The sequence below is a fragment of the Camelina sativa genome, chromosome 8 (genome assembly GCF_000633955.1).
Source record: "Camelina sativa cultivar DH55 chromosome 8, Cs, whole genome shotgun sequence".
Classification (NCBI taxonomy): Eukaryota; Viridiplantae; Streptophyta; class Magnoliopsida; order Brassicales; family Brassicaceae; genus Camelina; species Camelina sativa.
Window position 1 is genome coordinate 2,281,259 of NC_025692.1, and position 18,354 is coordinate 2,299,612.

Consider the following 18,354-nt stretch of genomic DNA (forward strand, 5'->3'; position numbering starts at 1 on the left):
TTGATGTTTTTACTTCTATAATGAATAACTAGTGACGGATCCGCACATACGTGCGGAATTTTTTCTTAACTTTTTTGTTATCTTTACAGTATTTCATACTTGAGTATTAAAAAAAAATATAAAACAAAAGTACTTAAGAATAATACAACATTTATTATTTCTCTTAATCTTGTTGAAAATCCTAAAAAACCATCTATTATGATAAGAGGAAGTATATTAATAAGGGGTAAAATAGAAAATTTAATAATTTTCTTAATATGTGTGAGAAATCCTAAAATGACACTTAAAATGAAACAGAGGGAGAATAATATTTTAATGGGTTTGCACATAAAATAGCATATTGCCTGATCATAAAATATACTAATTTTTTATAGAAACTTCTAAATCACTCCCTAAATAGGACAATAATACTTGATTTTTTTTTCTTCAAATTTATGTGAAACATTTTAATCTTATTTGATTTTTTTTATGGATTGGATCAATCTAATTGTAACACCAGAACTATCATTACACTAAATTATCCCATATTTATTAATTTGATTATCTCAATTTAAATAGATTAGTTTTAGTAAAAGAAAAATTCAACTAAAATGAAGAAAAGAACCGGTAATACCATTTATAGTATCTACATATTCGTTCAAAACATCTTATGAAATGAAATAGATATTTTCTTGAAGACAAAATATATACTTAGTCTACATTAAAAGAAAATAGACAACAAAAGTAGTTCCACAAAAATTAATTTTGTTAAACAAAATATGAAAAATTTGTTCTAACAAAATTTCATTATGAAATTAGGTTTTATATCAACTCCAATTAATCTCGATTTATAAGCGTATATATAAAATTATTTTTCAACCACAATTCAAAACTTTTATCCAAGCAAAAACGTAGATGATTTAACTTAGAAAGAAAAGAAAAAGAAACCAACAACGGCCATTATACCAACAACGGAAAATTTGACGGTTGCCACAACACCGTTTGAAGGTGACTCTGCACTAGGTCCGTCGCTTGGTCCATCAGCAGCACTGCTATCAGGGGTGGGTGACGGTGGGGAGGAGACGGTAGGTGCCTCAGAGTCACTAGGACTGGAGGCACTGTAGTCATCGTCGGAAACGGGTCCTTCGGCAGCAGGGGAAGATGCTTTGGGAGAAGAGGCCGAAGATGACTTAGGTGCGGCTGCTGGAGCCTTGGTTGGTGATGCAGGATCCTTGGTTGGGGCTGCAGGGGCCTTGGTTGGGGCTGCAGGAGCTTTCGTTGATGTAGCAGTGGGTGATGGAGATTTTTTGGGGGAGGCAGAAGGAGCGTCAGCTGCAAAAGCAGTGGCGATGGTTAAAGCCAATAGGGTCAAAACAACAAATTGGCGTGCCATTTTTTTTTGTTCTTATAAAGTTTTTATTGAGATTAAAAGGAGAATATTCTAAAAACTAAGCAGTATTTTTTATTATTTATTTTTTTTTTGCTTTTTTTAGTTATACGGAAAAATACTGCAAAAGCTTTAAAATGTAGTAAAAATACGACATTATGGAGTGAATTTATATGTTTTTGAAGATGAGAAAAGTTAGGAAAATTGATGGATATGAGAGAAAAGATGATTTTATAATCTACTTTTAGAAAGTATTTTTTAAAATTAGGCTAAAATAGACCATTTTAAGAAAACATAAAAAGATGACTTGAAAATAGAAACCAGTTCTTCTATTTTAAACTAGCTTTCTCACACAATTAAAAAAAAACTAATATTAGTAGTAGCTGAGAATCTGAGATTGAGATTACCACTTTTGTTTGATTTTATTGCAGAATATTAGAGTCTCCATAAAACATTTTGGGCAATCTTAAAGAGTTTACTACTTTCGAACAAAACCCAAATTAAAACCCCAATATTTGGCTGCACAGAACACAGACAACTGACACAAGTCATAACCAAAGGCCCAAAACATAGAAATTCCTGCATGGTCAAGTTTTATGGGGAAGTGGGTTTCGAAGACATTTGTTAATGTTGTTAATGTTCTGACAGAGTTAGAAAACAAACAACATCTCTTTAATAATTCGATCTTTTTGTTTATGTTATGAATAGCATATAATCTATTATATATTAATAGAAAAGCATTTGAAAAAAAATACTGATATATTGTTGCTAGAGAGCTTGAAACATATTTTAGTAAATAAACTTTATTAATTAATCATAATTACATCTATGCCATTATAGACTTAAATACAAATTTATTAAATAAATTAAATTATTTGTAGTCATTTAATTTAAAACTATATTATACTTCTTTAAAAAACAACAAATTACTTTTTTCAAAAATTTAATAATTATTCATGTTTTATTAAAATAAATTTCATACAAATTTTTTCACCGTGCTAAAATTATTATTTACTTTCAAATATTTCATGTGTGAAACATATTTTTATATAAAAATAAACGTAAATTTCCCTATATATTAATAGAAAAGCACTCTTGAAAAAATGCTGATGTGTTGTCGCCAGAGAGCTCGAAACACATTTTAGCAAATAAACCCTATTAATTAATCATAATTACATCTATGCCATTACAGACTTAAATACAAATCTATTAAATACATTAAACTATTTGTAGTCATTTAATTTGAAACTATATTATACTTCTTTACAAACAACAAATTAATTTATTTTAAAATTTTAATAATCATGTTTTATTAAAATAAATTTCAGACAAATTTTTTCATCGCGCTAAAATTATTATTTACTTTCAAATATTTCACGGGTGAAACATATTTTTATATAAAAATAAACGTAAATTCGCAGTAAACCGTAAGAATCACGACATTCAAATTACTTTAAACCAATCATGATATTATGAGTAATAAAAGTTGTGTCAAATAAATGAAGTAGCAGAGGTTATTGTAGAGGCCTAATTTCTCTCAATTGTTGCTTAAGATTGAAGCTTTCACCATTAAGAACAATTCACACCAAAATAAACTACAAAATATAACTCACAATCAAAACAAAAATAACATAAAACATTAGAATCGAAATCAAGATCAAGATCAAAATGTTCTTGTTCTGTAACAAACTTATGTACGCGTGGCGTAGATTTCACCGGTTCACTCGGACCGTACTCTATCCAATCTATCAACACTCTTCCTTCCTCTCTCAATCTGATGATGATTCTGATGATGATGATGGTCAACGCTCTTCCTTGCCTTTTCATGGTAGTCAACGCTCCTCCTAGTCCGATCCAAGTGCTGCTCGAAAGTGATTCTCAGCTTACTCTTCTTCGACGGACCTTTTGGAGGTTTCTCTTTCTCCCTTCTATCGACGCTTTGCCTCGGCTTCTCTCTTCTATCTACGCTCTGCCTCGGCATTTCCAAATCGCTGCTGTTGTTTTCTGATTGCCCCGTGCTTGCCCTTGAGGAGAGAGATCTCTCTACGGTTGTGATGAACTTCTTGAGGTGTTTAATGTATTGAGGATAGTGTTCAAGATCACAGTGGTTACCGCCTTCGAGCCAAAGCGGCTCATATTTCTCTTTAGAGAGTTCCCATAGTTGTTTTCCATGGGAACAGTCAACAACTTCATCACAAGTTCCCTGCAACAACAAGAAGAACAACCAGAGAGTTATAGTTATAGACCACTCGGTTCCGGAAATGGCAAAAATAAAAAACAGAGAGACATGAATGAGGAACTCACATGAACGACGAGAATAGGGCAATTCACAAATGGGATTTTGTCTATATTCTGCAAAAGTACATAAAATTTACAACTGTTAAAAAAGATAGAGAGAGATGCTTAAAAATGGAAACAATCCATAAAAGAATGAGATACATGTCTATTACCTTGTAGATGTCAAACCAGTATGTCTTCTTCACTGGATACATAACTCTTAGACCCGAAAGAATGGGGCTATGGAGAACCACAGCTCTTAACTGAGGCAATCGAGCCGCGAGGTCTAACGTAGGTCCACTTCCCACGGATTGGCCATAAAGGATAATGTCTTCTTGTTTTGCTCCGTATGTTTCTTCAAGACATTTATAAGCAGCTTCAATATCAGCATATGTATGGTGCTCACTCGGCTGCAGTCAGTCACACGAAAACAAGGTTCAGTTTTTTTTTATATAAATTTTATTGATATATTTCCTCGTTGATTCCAAAAGACAAACCTTTCCCCATCAATCCCCATAAATGCCCAGGCCCGGACGGCATGAATGGTTTCTTCTATCAACAGTTCTGGGACAATATGGGGCCACAATTAGTCAAAATGGTTCGATCCTTCTTTCAAACAGGCAGTATCGAGGAAGGTATGAACATAACCAACATTTGTCTTATCCCCAAAACGCTGCGAGCTGAGAAAATGACAGAATTCAGACCTATAAGTCTGTGCAATGTGACTTACAAGATCATTGGTAAGCTATTAGCATCACGCCTCAAGAGAACCTTACCTACAGTGATCTCTGAAACTCAAGCAGCTTTTGTGAAAGGTCGTCTCATCAGCGACAACATTCTGATAGCTCATGAACTCCTCCACGCCCTTAGCTCCAATAACAAATGCTCGGAGGATTTCGTAGCAATCAAGACAGACATCTCAAAGGCTTTTGACCGTGTGGAGTGGGCTTTCCTGGAACAAGCTATGAAGACTTTGGGATATGCAGAGGATTGGATTAAGTTGGTGATGGCGTGTGTCAACTCAGTCAAATATCAGGTTCTGGTCAATGGAGCTGCCTATGGGAATATAACCCCGACGAGAGGCTTAAGGCAGGGGGACCCCCTCTCCCCTTACCTGTTTGTGATCTGCACAGAAATGCTCGTCAAGACACTACAATTAGCTGAGAACAAAGGCCAAATCACCGGTCTCAAGGTCACTAGGAAAGCTCCTCCAATCTCTCATCTTCTATTTGCTGATGATAGCATGTTTTATTGCCGAGGAAATGATGAGGAGCTAAGCCAAATAATAAGGATCATTGAGGAGTATAGTCTAGCATCTGGACAAAGGGTGAACTACCAGAAATCCTGTCTCCATTTCGGAAAGAATGTGCCCCAAGAGCATCGAAGCATCATCAAGCAGAGGTTGGGAATTGAAACAGAGGGAGGACAAGGATTCTATCTTGGTCTCCCAGAATCTTTTGGCGGATCAAAAATAGAAACACTAAACTTTCTCCGAGAAAGAATGCATACGAAGATTAATGGTTGGCAAAACAATTTTCTTTCTCCGGGAGGCAAAGAAATTCTCCTAAAGGCGGTTGCCCTAGCACTCCCTACCTACACAATGTCATGTTTCAAGCTCCCCAAGGGTACCTGTCAACAACTAGCCTCAATAATGGCGGATTTTTGGTGGAAGAACAAACGAGAAGGCAGGGGTATGCATTGGAAGGCATGGGAACACCTCAGTCGTCCTAAAGCAGTTGGGGGTCTAGGGTTCAAGGATATTGAAAGTTTCAATGTAGCATTGCTGGGGAAACAGTTATGGAGGATGCTAACCAAACCTGCTTCACTAATGGCAAGAATCTACAAAAGCAGGTACTACCCTAAATCAGATCCTCTGAATGCCCCCTTAAGCTCTCGGCCGTCGTACGCTTGGAGAAGCATCCATGAAGCTCAAAGCATGATGAAACAGGGTGCGCGGACAGTAGTTGGTAATGGCAAGTCCATTGAGATATGGAAACATCAGTGGATAGGTTCTAAGCCCGCTCAACCAGTCCTTTCCCTACGACATGTTACTCAAGAATATAAAGAGTTTGTTTCCAAACTCCGATATGTTGATGATCTGTTAGAAGATTGCGGTAGAGAATGGAAGCAAGATCTTATTTCTAGAATTTTTTCAGAGGAGGACGTTAGAAAGGTGTTGCATCAGAGACCAGGGGGAAGTCTCACAAAGGACAGATATGCATGGGATTACAGCCGTTCAGGGCACTATTCGGTAAAATCCGGTTACTGGGTTCTGACTGAGATCATTAACAACAAAGCTGGCTTGGAGGAGGTTCTCCAACCGAGCCTATCGCCCCTATTCAAGCAAATCTGGAAAATGGATGTTCCACCCAAGATTCGTCACTTCCTCTGGAAATGTATGGCTAATACTTTGTCAGTTGCAGGTAATCTCTCTCATAGACACTTAGCAAGTGACAGTTCATGTTGCCGATGCCCTGATAGTGTAGAAACGATCAACCATCTCTTGTTTAAGTGCACATTTGCAAGACTGACTTGGGCTCTCGCTTCCTTTGCTGCTCCTCCGGAAGGTGTATGGTCGGACTCTATCTACCAAAATCTTCACGATGTGATGAACTTCAAAGACCTACAACATGAGAATACCTCAAATATCTTAAACCCGGTATGGATTCTCTGGAGACTCTGGAAAAATAGAAACAGCCTGATCTTTCAAGGCAAAGAATTTTCAGGTCCAGAAATCATTGGAAAAGCAAAGGAAGATGAAGATGAATGGAGGCTTAGAGTACCACCATCACAACACATAGAACCCCAGAAAATCAAGGATGCAACAACAACTCGCTGGAACCCTCCACCAACAGGCTGGATAAAATGTAACACCGATGGAGCATGGATTGTGGATCGAACAAACTGTGGTATTGGCTGGGTTGCGAGGAATGATAAGGGTCATGTGCTTTGGGTGGGGATGAGGGCTTTGCCAAGAGTGAATACGGTGCTGGAAGCTGAGTCTGAAGCCCTTAGAGGCGCGGTGCTTATGCTGATCAGATTTAATTATCGAAAAGTGATATTTGAATCAGACTCTCAACAACTTGTGTCCATGCTTAAGGAAGAAACCGACAACCCAAATTTAGACCCGATCTTACAGGACATAAGACAAGCTTTACAGCATTTTGATGAGGTGAAGGTGCATTTCACGCCTAGGGAGGGTAATCAAGTGGCGGACAAAGTTGCGAGGGAAGCTATCTCACTTGAGAATTCTGTTCCCCGCATACTTTCATTAGTGCCTAATTGGTTAAATCATCTTGTAGAAGTGGACAAATTAATCCTGTGTACTTTTATTGGTTAATGATGAGTAGAAGTTGAGCCAAAAAAAAAAAAAAAAAAAAAAAAAAAAAAAGACAAACCTTTCCAGTAGATTGTCCATACCCGGAGTAATCATACCTGCAAAATACCAAAGCAGAGAAGCACCATTAATCAAGCGATGAAAGGATCTCAAGTTCTTTTGGTTTTTAATGTATTATCTAGGATTTTGCGTTAATACTCCATCAAGAATATTGTGAACTAAAAAACACAATCTGAAGCATACAAAGAGTTAAAAATAAACAACAGCCTCAGAGCTTAACCAAGTTGTTTCCAAACATACAAATGAACAACAAAATTTTAGACCTCCATGAAAATGTAATTGCCACAAACAACTTATCTGAATTTATATATATATATATTTCAACCGGAGCAAAATCATAAGCCTTCAAAATGTCTTGTAACTCAAACGAACAATGAAACAGTGAATCAGAAGAAACAAAGAAAGGATTTATAAATCTCCAAATTAAAACATCCGTTATCAAATCTATCCGTTTTCACTTATCAACCATTAATACCAAATTCCACAACATGGGATCAGATGAAAATTTCCTAATAGCTATTAAAAAAGAAAAAGAAAAAAAAAAGTCTTTTAAGTATTTGGATCATATCAACCAGATACAAAAAACATCACAAAAACAGAGCACAATATAGCTATCTACCTGAGAGAGAAAGAATGAAACTTTGAACACATACCCCATGAGATTAACCTTAAGATGGATGCTCAATTCGATGAAGAGCTCATACATCTGGCCCAGATCGGCGGCGTTGCCATGGGAATAAAGCAGAGTAGAGGTAGCCATGGGATGTCTGACGTACATAGCCACGATCTCTGTTCCTCTACGTGTCGGTAGCTTAAGGATTTCTACGTTTTCACGGTGAGGAAATGGGTTCATCAGAACAAGTCCGGTCAGTTCATCGTACACCAGCTTGTAAGACGACGGGCTCGGCGGGAAAAACGCGAACTTGGCCGCTACTGATGACGTCACCCCTCCCATCTCTCTCACACACTCTCTCTCTCAGAAGAAGAAGAGCATCCCTTTTTTTTGTAGCTGCTGAAAGATTTGAGATTGAAGCTTTTTTTTTTCTTGCTTTTCTCGGGAACGGAGAGAGAGAGAGAGAGAGGATTTAGGAAGAAAAAGTGGCACTTGAAAGGGTAAATGAATAGAGAGAAGTAGAACGAACCAAAAACTGTTTATTAAAGTTTCCAACTTTAAGCTTATTTAATTAATATTAAAAAAAAAACTCAATACAAAAGATTAAAACTATATAGTCATTTGCAGACAAGATGTGTTAGCTTAGCTAAGTGTCGATGGAATTTTATCTTTTAAAGTCAAATAGAGAGAGAGAGATATATTTTTAAAAAAGGAAAAAAAATGTTACTTTTGCAGATAAAAAGGGTTTTTAGACTAATAATTTTAGCGTTGGTGGTGGAGTGATAAATCATAGGGTATGATTAAACATGCGTTATTTTATATACACTAGTTTGGAATGGCCAAATATAAGAGTTAACAACATGAAAGGCACCACAATGGAATGTTTTATGATTCAATTTGACAAGGAATAAATATCAACAACTAACGATACAAAAATTAAATATAAGATGACAAAACAATGTATATTATTAGTAAGCAAAAAATATTATATATTTTTCTCTTAATAAAATGGAAAGAATAAAAGAAGGGGGTATGTTTGGTTTAGCTTCATGTTCATGGGGGTCCATGAAAAAATTATAAGCGGAAAGCAAAGTTTGGAGTGGTGGGTCTTCACTCACGCCCTTGTTTTGACAGCTTTGAAACTTCTTTTATCCTTCTTCTTCTTCTTTTTTTTTTTTAATGTTAAACGAATTTCTAAACTTGTACTATAGTTTATTGTTTTCTCATAGAATCTTTGTTACCTAAATTATTACTGTTGGCGTTGGAGTAATGAAAAAAAAAAAAACAAAAAAAAAAGTAACTAGAACAAACGTTTTATAGTCGAAAGAGACGACTGAGCATGTCCTTCACAAAGGGGTACACGCATGACCAAGTCTCATCCAACGACGAGGTTTTAATAAGCCTCGAGAAAGCGATATCAATGTTTAAAAATATGTGTAATAGTTAATTAAAACTTTAAACCCACGTATATAAATTGGGCCTTAAAAGGTGTTCTCATGGGCTTTGTTGAGGGACCTTACCAACGTAGAAAACTAGCAACAAGTGAAACATCTTAAAGAAAAACAAAAACAAGGTAAAACTTACTTTCCATGTACTTTGTTTAACCTGTTAAAAGATGTATATACTTTTTGTGTAACTAAGATAATCTAAGTTAAAAGATAGTGTTGCCTCAAGTTAGAATATACCTTAAGTAATACTATATAAAATGCATTATCGAACAAAAATCAATCCGTAAAACAGATTGTTCAGCTCAACTTCAACTGATTGCAATTGTGAGAGTTCATCCCATCATTTGAGCCAAATCAGTCAAAAAGATGATCAACCAACCACCTTATGCATGTATCTGAATTTTTTTCTTTCGGCCAATTCGAAAGTAAAAGAAACTGATATACCAACAAACTTATTGCATGAGGGTCCCAAGTTGCATGCACGTGCGTCAATTGATCATCATTTAGTTTCTTACATTCCTCTTATTCACTTTTTTTTTTGTCTTACTCCATTCTCAATTATTTTGTCTGATGGACTTATTGTACAGACGATACATTTACTGATTTTTTTTAATTTATAGACAGTGACAAAGTGTAGTTTAGATTTTGTTTTATCAGTGTTAATTACTAGGTAACCATGGTAACATCTGAAAAAAAGTAAGGTTTATTATAATGTCTAAAATTAACATTTTATGATTTATGTGGTTTTTAACCATATATAACACATATTTTAAGTAGTAAATAACTAAATATTATTTGCGACACATGTCAAAAAATGTTATTATTATTTAATTCCATTGCTATCATTGGATTCCAGTTGCTGTATAAATGTTTCCTTGATCCTGCAATATATTTTCTTTCTATCCACAACAATAAATATTTTTATCACAACGATTGTTAAGTTCTTTAAAAAAAAAAAAAGAATAAAATGTTGATTTCTCTATACTGTATGCCTCAACAGTCAACACAAAAGGAACTTAATTATTTTTTTAAGATCACAAGATTAATAACAATGTATTTTATATTTATTATTTCGATATTTGCATTCATTATAGTTTATGAAACATTAAAGCTTATAATCATTAGAGTTAATATAATATTACATAAACTAATGTGTTCTTCTCTCATCAACATTTAACACCTACAGTAAAACCTCTATAAATTAATAATGTTGGGACCAAGACATTTTATTAATTTATAGTGATATTAATTTATCTATAAATTAATAATTATTAATTTATAGATATATTTTTAATTGTTTATTTTTTTAAATTATGAATTGGAACAATTATAGCAAAATAAGATTAAACTTTCGGACGTTATAAATTTTATGGTTTAGGAATTGAACTTGTAATATTTATAAAGCATTATTGACAATAAATTACAAATACTATAAACAAATTGACTTATACACATGACATACATAAATTCAAATTTATGAATAATAATAATATTAATTCTCATATTTTAATAATCTGTCTAATTATCAAATTGTAAATGATGCATATCTAAAAATTAAAACTTTAAAATTTAATTATTTGTATGACATGTTATAAAATATTTTAGAGATATCATTATAGTTTGAAAATACAACATTACAAATGTTCTATAGAAATGAGTTTTAGGAGAAACATACACTATTATATCAGTATATATATATATAAATTTACATGATTATTAATTTATGATATTATTGGGACCATATTTTACATTGAGATTTCAAAAAAATTATTATCTTATTATCTTATCGAATATTGTTAATTTTTACACTGGCCCGACTTGGGACCAGCAAAATTTATTAATTTATAGTGATTATTAATTTATAGAGTATTAATTTATAGAGGTTTTACTGTATTTAGTTTCTCTCCGGTAACATTATATTTCAAAAATTGGCCATTTTATAAGAAAAGAAACACTTTGATTATAGGATTTTGCAGTAATATATATAACTTGGGCCGGGGTTTACATCATTACATGTAGACACTTTAAGAAATGCATAGCATATATATACTATACAGTTATAATCTTTTTTTGCCAGGCTAGGAAGAGATTGTCGGCGAGGGTTATGGGGATAATAAAACAAAGAGAGCATGAAGAAGAAGAGATGAAGAAGGCAATAAGGGAAGAAGATTTTCTAGATGTGATCATTTCAAATGAAGATCTAGATTATGAAGAGAAGGTCAGCATTGTGTTGGACATTTTGTTTGGAGGCTTTGAAACAAGCGCTACTCTTCTTTCCTTAGTCGTTTATTTTCTTGCAAAATCCCCAAATCTACTTAACGAACTCAAGGTATCCCCACGATCTCCTCCTTTTTTTTTATATGTATGTGCACGTAGTGCGTATATATATAATTAATTATGTAAGTGAATGTGTACAGGAAGAACATGAATCCATTAGAGCCAAGAAAGGAGAGGGAGAACTTTTGAATTGGAAAGATTATCAGAAGATGGAACTCACTCAATGTGTATGGTTCATAAAACGGTCCCATATAATTTTTTTTTTGCTATTTTTCATAAACTATTTTGGTGAAAAAAAAAATCATTTGATGACAATTACACTAGCTAGATCTTTAGTTTTCGATTTATTCTGTTACATTAACATTATGAAATTCAATGGGTCGAATTTATAGGTGATGTTTGAGGCGCTACGATGTGGAAATATTGTCAAGATGGTACATAGAAAATCCACTCGCAGTATTAATTTCAAAGGTTAATTTATTAGTTTTAATCATCTTTTTTTTTTGAATATTTTAAATATTTAACTCAAACTAAGTCTAATATGCTTGATTTTGCAGAGTATGTGATTCCAAAGGGATGCAAGGTGTTTCCTATCTTCACCGCAGTACATCTTGATCCATCTCTTCATGAAAATACTTTTGAATTTAATCCCATGAGATGGACCGTAAGTAAAATCTTGATACATTTAAATGGTAAGCAAATAAAAGAAAAAAAAAATTGAAATGTGATTTTTTTTTTTTTTTAATTACAATAAAAAGGATAAGGCGAAGATGAACAAGAAAACGATGGCGTTTGGAGGAGGAGTAAGAATATGTCCTGGTGGTGAAATTGGCAAACTCCAAACTGCTTTCTTCCTTCATCATCTTGTCATCTCTTATAGGTTTGTCTCCGTTTTAATCACTCTCTTTTGTTGACTAATTAGTTGGTGGACACTGCCTTACCCGACATATATAATCATCTAATAAACTTTGGGTTAAACGTTTGTTAGTTAGATTTTCATTTAAAAACGTTTTAATTTAATTTTTCAGTTAATTAACTATTTTACGTACTTGAAAACCTGCTTGAAAAGATATGTGTTTTATCGTGGAGTTAGAGTTGATGGATGTTAATGATCGATACGAATTGGTTTGACCAGTTTGATACCTTTACTTTACTTACTCATTTATATACATTACCTAAGAAATTTATTTATAATGGTAGGTGGAAAATAAAGGCTGATGAAATGCCAATAGCGCATCCTTACGTGGAGTTTAAGAGAGGCATGCTTTTGGAGATCGAGCCAATTACAATAAGTTAAATCCTTAATCCTTATATAGATTAGCTGTTTTAATAAGTAATCCATCTTAGATGGAAATTTATTTAACTTTTAGTAACAAAATTCAATGTCCATCGATCTCTAGTCATAGCGTTGTGTGGATCGATCAGTTTTGTGTTGGGATTTTAAGATGAAATGACTATTTGCCTTTCGATATGATATAGTATCTTCTATTATTGTTGGCACGTTAATCGTTTTTACTCAACATTTATTTAAATGGTTAATATTTCGATTGTCAATTATTTCCCATTTCAAATATGTGGGGTTAGTGTGTTACGCACACGCATACTAGGTAATCTAACACGATATGATGATATATAACTCAGTCCTGTCAATTGAAAATATAACCAAGACTGTAAGTTAAAACAAGTGTTATGTTAATTACAACTTACAAGTATGATCAAGACTATATCATATAAATTATTATTTTATTTTCTTCGTGATTCAGTTACAAACCAGACACATAAAACCACGTGTAACTAGAAAATACAGAATCATAACTTTTTTTTTTTTTTGGTCAAACTAAACTTAATGTTTGTATAGATCCGTCTTTACATAAGAACTCACTCTAGGGGAAGATAATTTAGAGGGGAAGTTACCATTTTGGCCTTGAAAAGATTTGTCAAAGACATACTTAGTGTTAAGAGAAGAAGGATTAACTTGCATGAAAAGGTAATTACCAGCAAAGAGATCACCAAAGTGTGATTGACTCTCCTTCAACCTCTTCAGTAATTTTGAGATTCCAAGTTTAACCCTACTCGCTTTCTTCCTCACAAATCCCCTTAGTCTCCGGATCTTTACTCTAACCCTAATCCTCCTTCTTCCTCCCAATGACACCACTCTCCTGAACCTGTACATATATATAACAAAGTCTCATTAAAAATAGGCTTCGATGATATCAAAACAGTTAATAGTGTAGGTGGATTGTGTAGATCGATAGAATCAAAACCTGTTAGAATATAATGATGATCTTCTTGTTGTTTGGCCGAAGACGTCATCTTCCAAAGAAAGCCTCTTGTAAGGGATATTGGTGATTTTGAGAGAGGAAGCCATTGGAAAAAATGGATTAGAATATTTTGAGTATATTTTTTTTTCCAAGAGATATCTTTGAGAAATGTATATCATCAATGAATTATATGAGTTGTCATTATTGTTGTTGATGTTTCAATGTGTATAGTTGGTGGGTCGATTTATTTGAAGTAGTTAGGTGCGTGTACGTGAATTTAATGCGATGCCTTAAATTTAATTTTGCAAAGATTTATTATACTCTAATTCAATTTATCCCCTGCAATAAATGGTTTTATACTGTTAGAAAGTAAATAATGTGCGAGTGAGAGAGAGAGAATATGTCATTGAAATACATTTGCACTAGACGAATTTGGTACCGTCATCCTAAAAATTAGAGATCTACATACTATAACGTAACGCCACTAAATTTGTAACAAATCTGAAATTTCAGTTACATTGAATACAGCGTAAGTTGGATTTGAATGGAAGTTCCACATGTTATTGAAGTTAAGACAAGCGTACGGGGGCTGGTTGGTTTGATTATATAAGCACATCATGTGATTTGTATACTATATACTATATAGCTAACACGGAGGCTCATTATATGCAAGAAAAAAGTAGGTGTTAGTGTACACACATGACACAACTCTTATAATTTCCTGAATTTTCAAATAACCAATTAAAGAATCAAAAGAAAGAACAAAAAAAAAAAGACATGGACACATGGACACCAACATTTTTACTCCAACCAAAGAAGAAAGAAGTCAAAGATTTTGAGACCAGATCAAGTTAGGGAAGTGAATCAACGAACAAGCAATTTTTTTTTTTACACAAAGATAACGATCTTTCTCGGAGAAATTTCAGTGATTAGATCAACCTAAATTCCCAAAAAGAAGTTGTAATAAAGATGAACAAGAAGAGAAGGGTTCGTCGATCTGGTCTACTTGTTAGTAGAGCTTTATTCTTGTCTGGATCGGTGCACGGCAAATCGGACACATTTGAAGATCTGGTCCACACTCGCAACAAGTCTTGTATCAAAAACAAAAGCGAAAAATTAGTTTTGACGTTTTTTTTTTATCGTTTAAGTAGAAGAAGATGGAGATTGTGTTTGTTGGATTTACCTGATGGCCACAACCAAAGGCCATGTCTTTCGGGTTGCTCAGACAAATCGGACATAGCTGTTCAAAAATATTCAATAACATGAAGTTTCAAACTTTTTCCAAATAACATTTTCAGACTGTATCTTTCAGATTTTAAAGTACCTGGTTATCGGAAGCAGAACTTGTAGCGGTTGGGGCGGGATTAGACCTTACTTGATAGCTTTCAGTTGGATGAGGAGGAACACTCGGTTTGAAACTTGGAGGACGATAAGCCTTTGGACTATTGTATCCACCATGCATTGGAGGCGGAAGAGGATATCTTTCCGGGATACTCCCATTTCTTCTTCTGCAGAAAAGAAGAAAAAGTTGAGATCTTTGGGGTGAAAATTGAAGCCAATTTGATAAAGTTTATGTTTAGGGCATTTACCCTAAAAGGCTAAGCTCTAGTGTCGCCTTGTATTGTTGAGGAATCTCCATGAGAGCAGAAAGGGCAAACTCTGTTTCCTTCAAGGACTGAGCTTTGTTCTTTGACATGATCTCTGTGAAGTTCACGAACTATAAACAGAACGTCAGATACTCAAATCAAAACACCAAACTTCGTATGTCATATTCTAAAAAGTAAACTTACTTGGAAGTTATCAAAGGCTCGGGCCGGGATATTATCGTCAAATTCCCTCATCATATCCCAAGGTCCATCCCCAACCCCGACTAAGACGATTGATAGAGGAAGCTTACTGTCAAAACGAAAAAAAACAATATCATAAAAACCAGCCACATAGAGATATAATTTCAATGGAGAAAACAGCATCAAAAGATTGGACAATATTCCAACCTTGCTTGCACGATTGCATCTACTGTCTTCTGTTCTTGCGGACTTAACTGTCCATTTTCAGTGTCAACACTTCTTGTAACCTGAAACAGTCAGTTGAGGTTTCTTCTCTTGATACAAAAACAAAGGTTCATACTGGAATGATTAGTACCTGCCCATCTGCTATTATCACTAGGACGTGATATTGCCCACCACTCTGCTCAACAATGGTCATGGCCATATCGATGATTGGAGCAAACGAGGTTGGCCCTGAAAAGTATTCAACAATTCACATTTAATACCTTAGCTAGCTAGCTTATTCATGAGAAATGTGGTCAAATAAGGGAAAGCAATAAACCTGCGAGTTTAAGTTGAGGCACGATCTCCTTATACCGAGCAAGGACTTCCTCAAATCCATTACAGAATCTATCCTCTGGATTGAAACTGAACACATCTTGATCATGTGTTGATGCATCTCCAAAACCATAACATGGAATCAAATTGTCCTCGTCAAAGGCGGCTAAGGTTCTCCCTATGATAGTAATGGCTTGTTCGTAAGGATTGGGACTACTGCCTATGAAGTGTAAGCTTTTCCTGTTGAAAGACCTCGCCCCTGTTATCAAAAACAAGAAGAAAATGCTTTTTGAGTGTGAAACCATTCGATGCAATACAGTAAAGACAGGATCTTGAATCTCACCAACCTGTCCATTCGTTGCTCTTAGTGAAATCTATACCAACGATGAGATTCGAAGATTCTAGACCCGCACGTGCAAGAGCCTCTGTGACCTAGATGAAACAGAACATAATGTGAATCTTTTCTGTCAAACCCATAAGACTCCACAGCTATCATGTTTTGACATCTAACAAAAACATACTAGACTCAGCTCACCTGTTCCAAAGAAGAGTAATTATCAGAAATTCTAGAATACTTCCGCTCCAACCTCTTCTTATTATCACTACCATAACTTTGAGAAGGCGGTGCAGAATAAGGCTGAGTAGTATACAAAGGTGGAGGAGGTTGCGTATACTCAGGAGGTTGAGGAGCATATGAAGGTGGAGGAGGATAGTTATAGCTATCAGCACCATATTGAGGATAGCTTTGTTGAGAAGCCCATGAAGATGAAGAAGGTGATGCTGACGATGCTGATGAAGCTGAAGCTGACCTAAACGATGTCTGTCTCCAGTTTTCTTTAGAACTCCCTGTCCCCATCAAACTTATAAAAAAAAAAGACTAAACCTTTCTGGTTCAAATTAAAAACCCCTCTCAAGGTCAATTCCAAGTACACCTGCATAAAAAAANAAAAAAAAAAAAAAAAAAAAAAAAAAGATTTGACATTTAAGATATAACTCAAGAAACCCAGAAAAGAAAAATGCAGAAACTTTGGTTATAATCATGACATTAACTAAGTAGAAGAATGCAATTAACACAATTCACCTAATCCGTCAAAAGGGTGAAAGCTTTATCTTTGACAGATGTTGAATTATTCACCGCTTACGAAATTGCTCTAGGTTGGTAGTGGTCTTTTATATAAAAAAAAAGAAAAAAAAAAAGAAAGCAGATTCAATCACGTCACGTAATTCTCCTAAAAAAAACGAACGCGATTTAGTGACTTCTAGATTAAGATAAAAAAAAAAAAGTCCAATTAAGATTAACCTACTGCAACACTCAATACCCAGAATTAGTATTAAAAAAAAAAAGGACTAGTTCTGTGACAAATCTATGAGCTTTTCAAATTCGGGATTGAACCGAAACATTCTCTGATTCATTTTAAATGAAAAACAAACCCAAAAATCGAAAGAAAAAAAACAACATTGAATCTCCCGACATTCACCAGAAACAAAAAAAGTTTCGGATAATGAATGACCCAATTCGATTGAGAGACAAATGAACTTACTTTAAACGAAGAAGAAGAAGAAGAGGCAAAGGGGATGACGAAGAATCACAGAAGTGGATTGAGAGAGTGAAGGCAGGGAGGGAGGCTTCTTCAATGGCGGATCGAAGGAATCCCACAACAGAGAGTTAGCCTTTTAAAGTTGTTTCCCCTTTTTTTGTTCGAAAGCAATTTCACTTTTTCTTCTGTTGTTGTTGTTGTTGTTGTATTGGGTATTTGGTTTGTTTCTATCATCAAATCATTAGGAGACTTAATTAATAATCACTTTCAATTAAACAAAAAAAAAAGTGTGTAGCAAGCACGCTAATGGTGGAAACTTCTTCTAATTTTACCCCACTAATTATTCTCTGTTTCAACAATTGGCCATATACAAATATTATCGATATTCAAAAAGTCATAATACGGTATCAATTGACAGTTTCTTTGAAATTCTTCAATTGACATTTTCTTTAAATTTCAATTAGTCAATACATTAAACGAAATTATAATATTTTTAGTTTTTTTTTTTCTTTCGGAGTTATAGATCATGTACTTTTCTTTATTCCAAATATATTTACTCTAGAGCATCGTATTTTGCACAACTTAATTTCAATCTTGTATAAAATCTATGATAATATATTTGTTTTTGTTGAATAACAAATCTATGATAATATATGCAATAAATATCTTAGGTGAAAAAATGGATGGTTATCAGAAGTTTCCCCATCCACGTGCCAAATCCTATCTTCAATATGTTTCCTTCGTCCTGCAGTTAAAAATTGTCATACTTAAATGCTTTTCCTTTTTTCATTACTTGATAGGTACTGTTGAATATTCCTTGTCGAATAAAATATATAAATTTTGACTTTTTTAA

At 34.2% G+C, this 18,354-nt stretch overlaps 5 protein-coding genes across 6 annotated transcripts; 1 reads left to right on the top strand and 4 right to left on the bottom strand.

Moving 5' to 3' along the window:
* On the bottom strand, positions 760-1,513 carry LOC104705710 (classical arabinogalactan protein 6-like). Its single transcript, XM_010421770.1, has one exon. It carries the CDS (start codon positions 1,370-1,372, stop codon positions 905-907), a length of 468 nt encoding a protein of 155 aa, XP_010420072.1. The 5' UTR covers positions 1,373-1,513; the 3' UTR covers positions 760-904.
* Positions 2,898-8,178, bottom strand: LOC104705711 (protein ABHD17B). The gene is made up of 5 exons (XM_010421771.2): positions 7,694-8,178; positions 7,042-7,078; positions 3,817-4,053; positions 3,671-3,718; positions 2,898-3,569 (listed from the first exon to the last, which is right to left on the bottom strand). Exons 1-5 carry the CDS (start codon positions 7,993-7,995, stop codon positions 3,087-3,089), a joined length of 1,107 nt encoding a protein of 368 aa, XP_010420073.1. The 5' UTR covers positions 7,996-8,178; the 3' UTR covers positions 2,898-3,086.
* LOC104705713 (cytochrome P450 724B1-like) lies at positions 8,662-13,008 on the top strand. The gene is made up of 7 exons (XM_010421774.2): positions 8,662-8,683; positions 11,159-11,430; positions 11,519-11,605; positions 11,771-11,849; positions 11,936-12,042; positions 12,137-12,258; positions 12,579-13,008. The coding sequence occupies exons 1-7, from the start codon at positions 8,662-8,664 to the stop codon at positions 12,673-12,675; spliced, it is 786 nt and encodes a 261-aa protein (XP_010420076.2). The 3' UTR covers positions 12,676-13,008.
* On the bottom strand, positions 13,089-13,867 carry LOC104705712. The gene is made up of 2 exons (XM_010421773.2): positions 13,643-13,867; positions 13,089-13,543 (listed from the first exon to the last, which is right to left on the bottom strand). Exons 1-2 carry the CDS (start codon positions 13,816-13,818, stop codon positions 13,222-13,224), a joined length of 498 nt encoding a protein of 165 aa, XP_010420075.1. The 5' UTR covers positions 13,819-13,867; the 3' UTR covers positions 13,089-13,221.
* LOC104705714 (E3 ubiquitin-protein ligase RGLG2) lies at positions 14,420-17,725 on the bottom strand. 2 transcript variants are annotated; one of them, XM_010421775.2, is made up of 11 exons: positions 17,505-17,725; positions 16,499-16,895; positions 16,311-16,395; positions 15,968-16,222; positions 15,782-15,879; positions 15,634-15,713; positions 15,430-15,535; positions 15,229-15,356; positions 14,964-15,147; positions 14,823-14,879; positions 14,420-14,729 (listed from the first exon to the last, which is right to left on the bottom strand). In XM_010421775.2, the coding sequence occupies exons 2-11, from the start codon at positions 16,817-16,819 to the stop codon at positions 14,649-14,651; spliced, it is 1,395 nt and encodes a 464-aa protein (XP_010420077.1). In that variant the 5' UTR covers positions 16,820-16,895; positions 17,505-17,725; the 3' UTR covers positions 14,420-14,648. The 2 variants fall into 2 exon arrangements, with proteins under 2 accessions (XP_010420077.1, XP_010420078.1); XM_010421776.2 differs by lacking the exon at positions 17,505-17,725 and adding an exon at positions 17,045-17,146.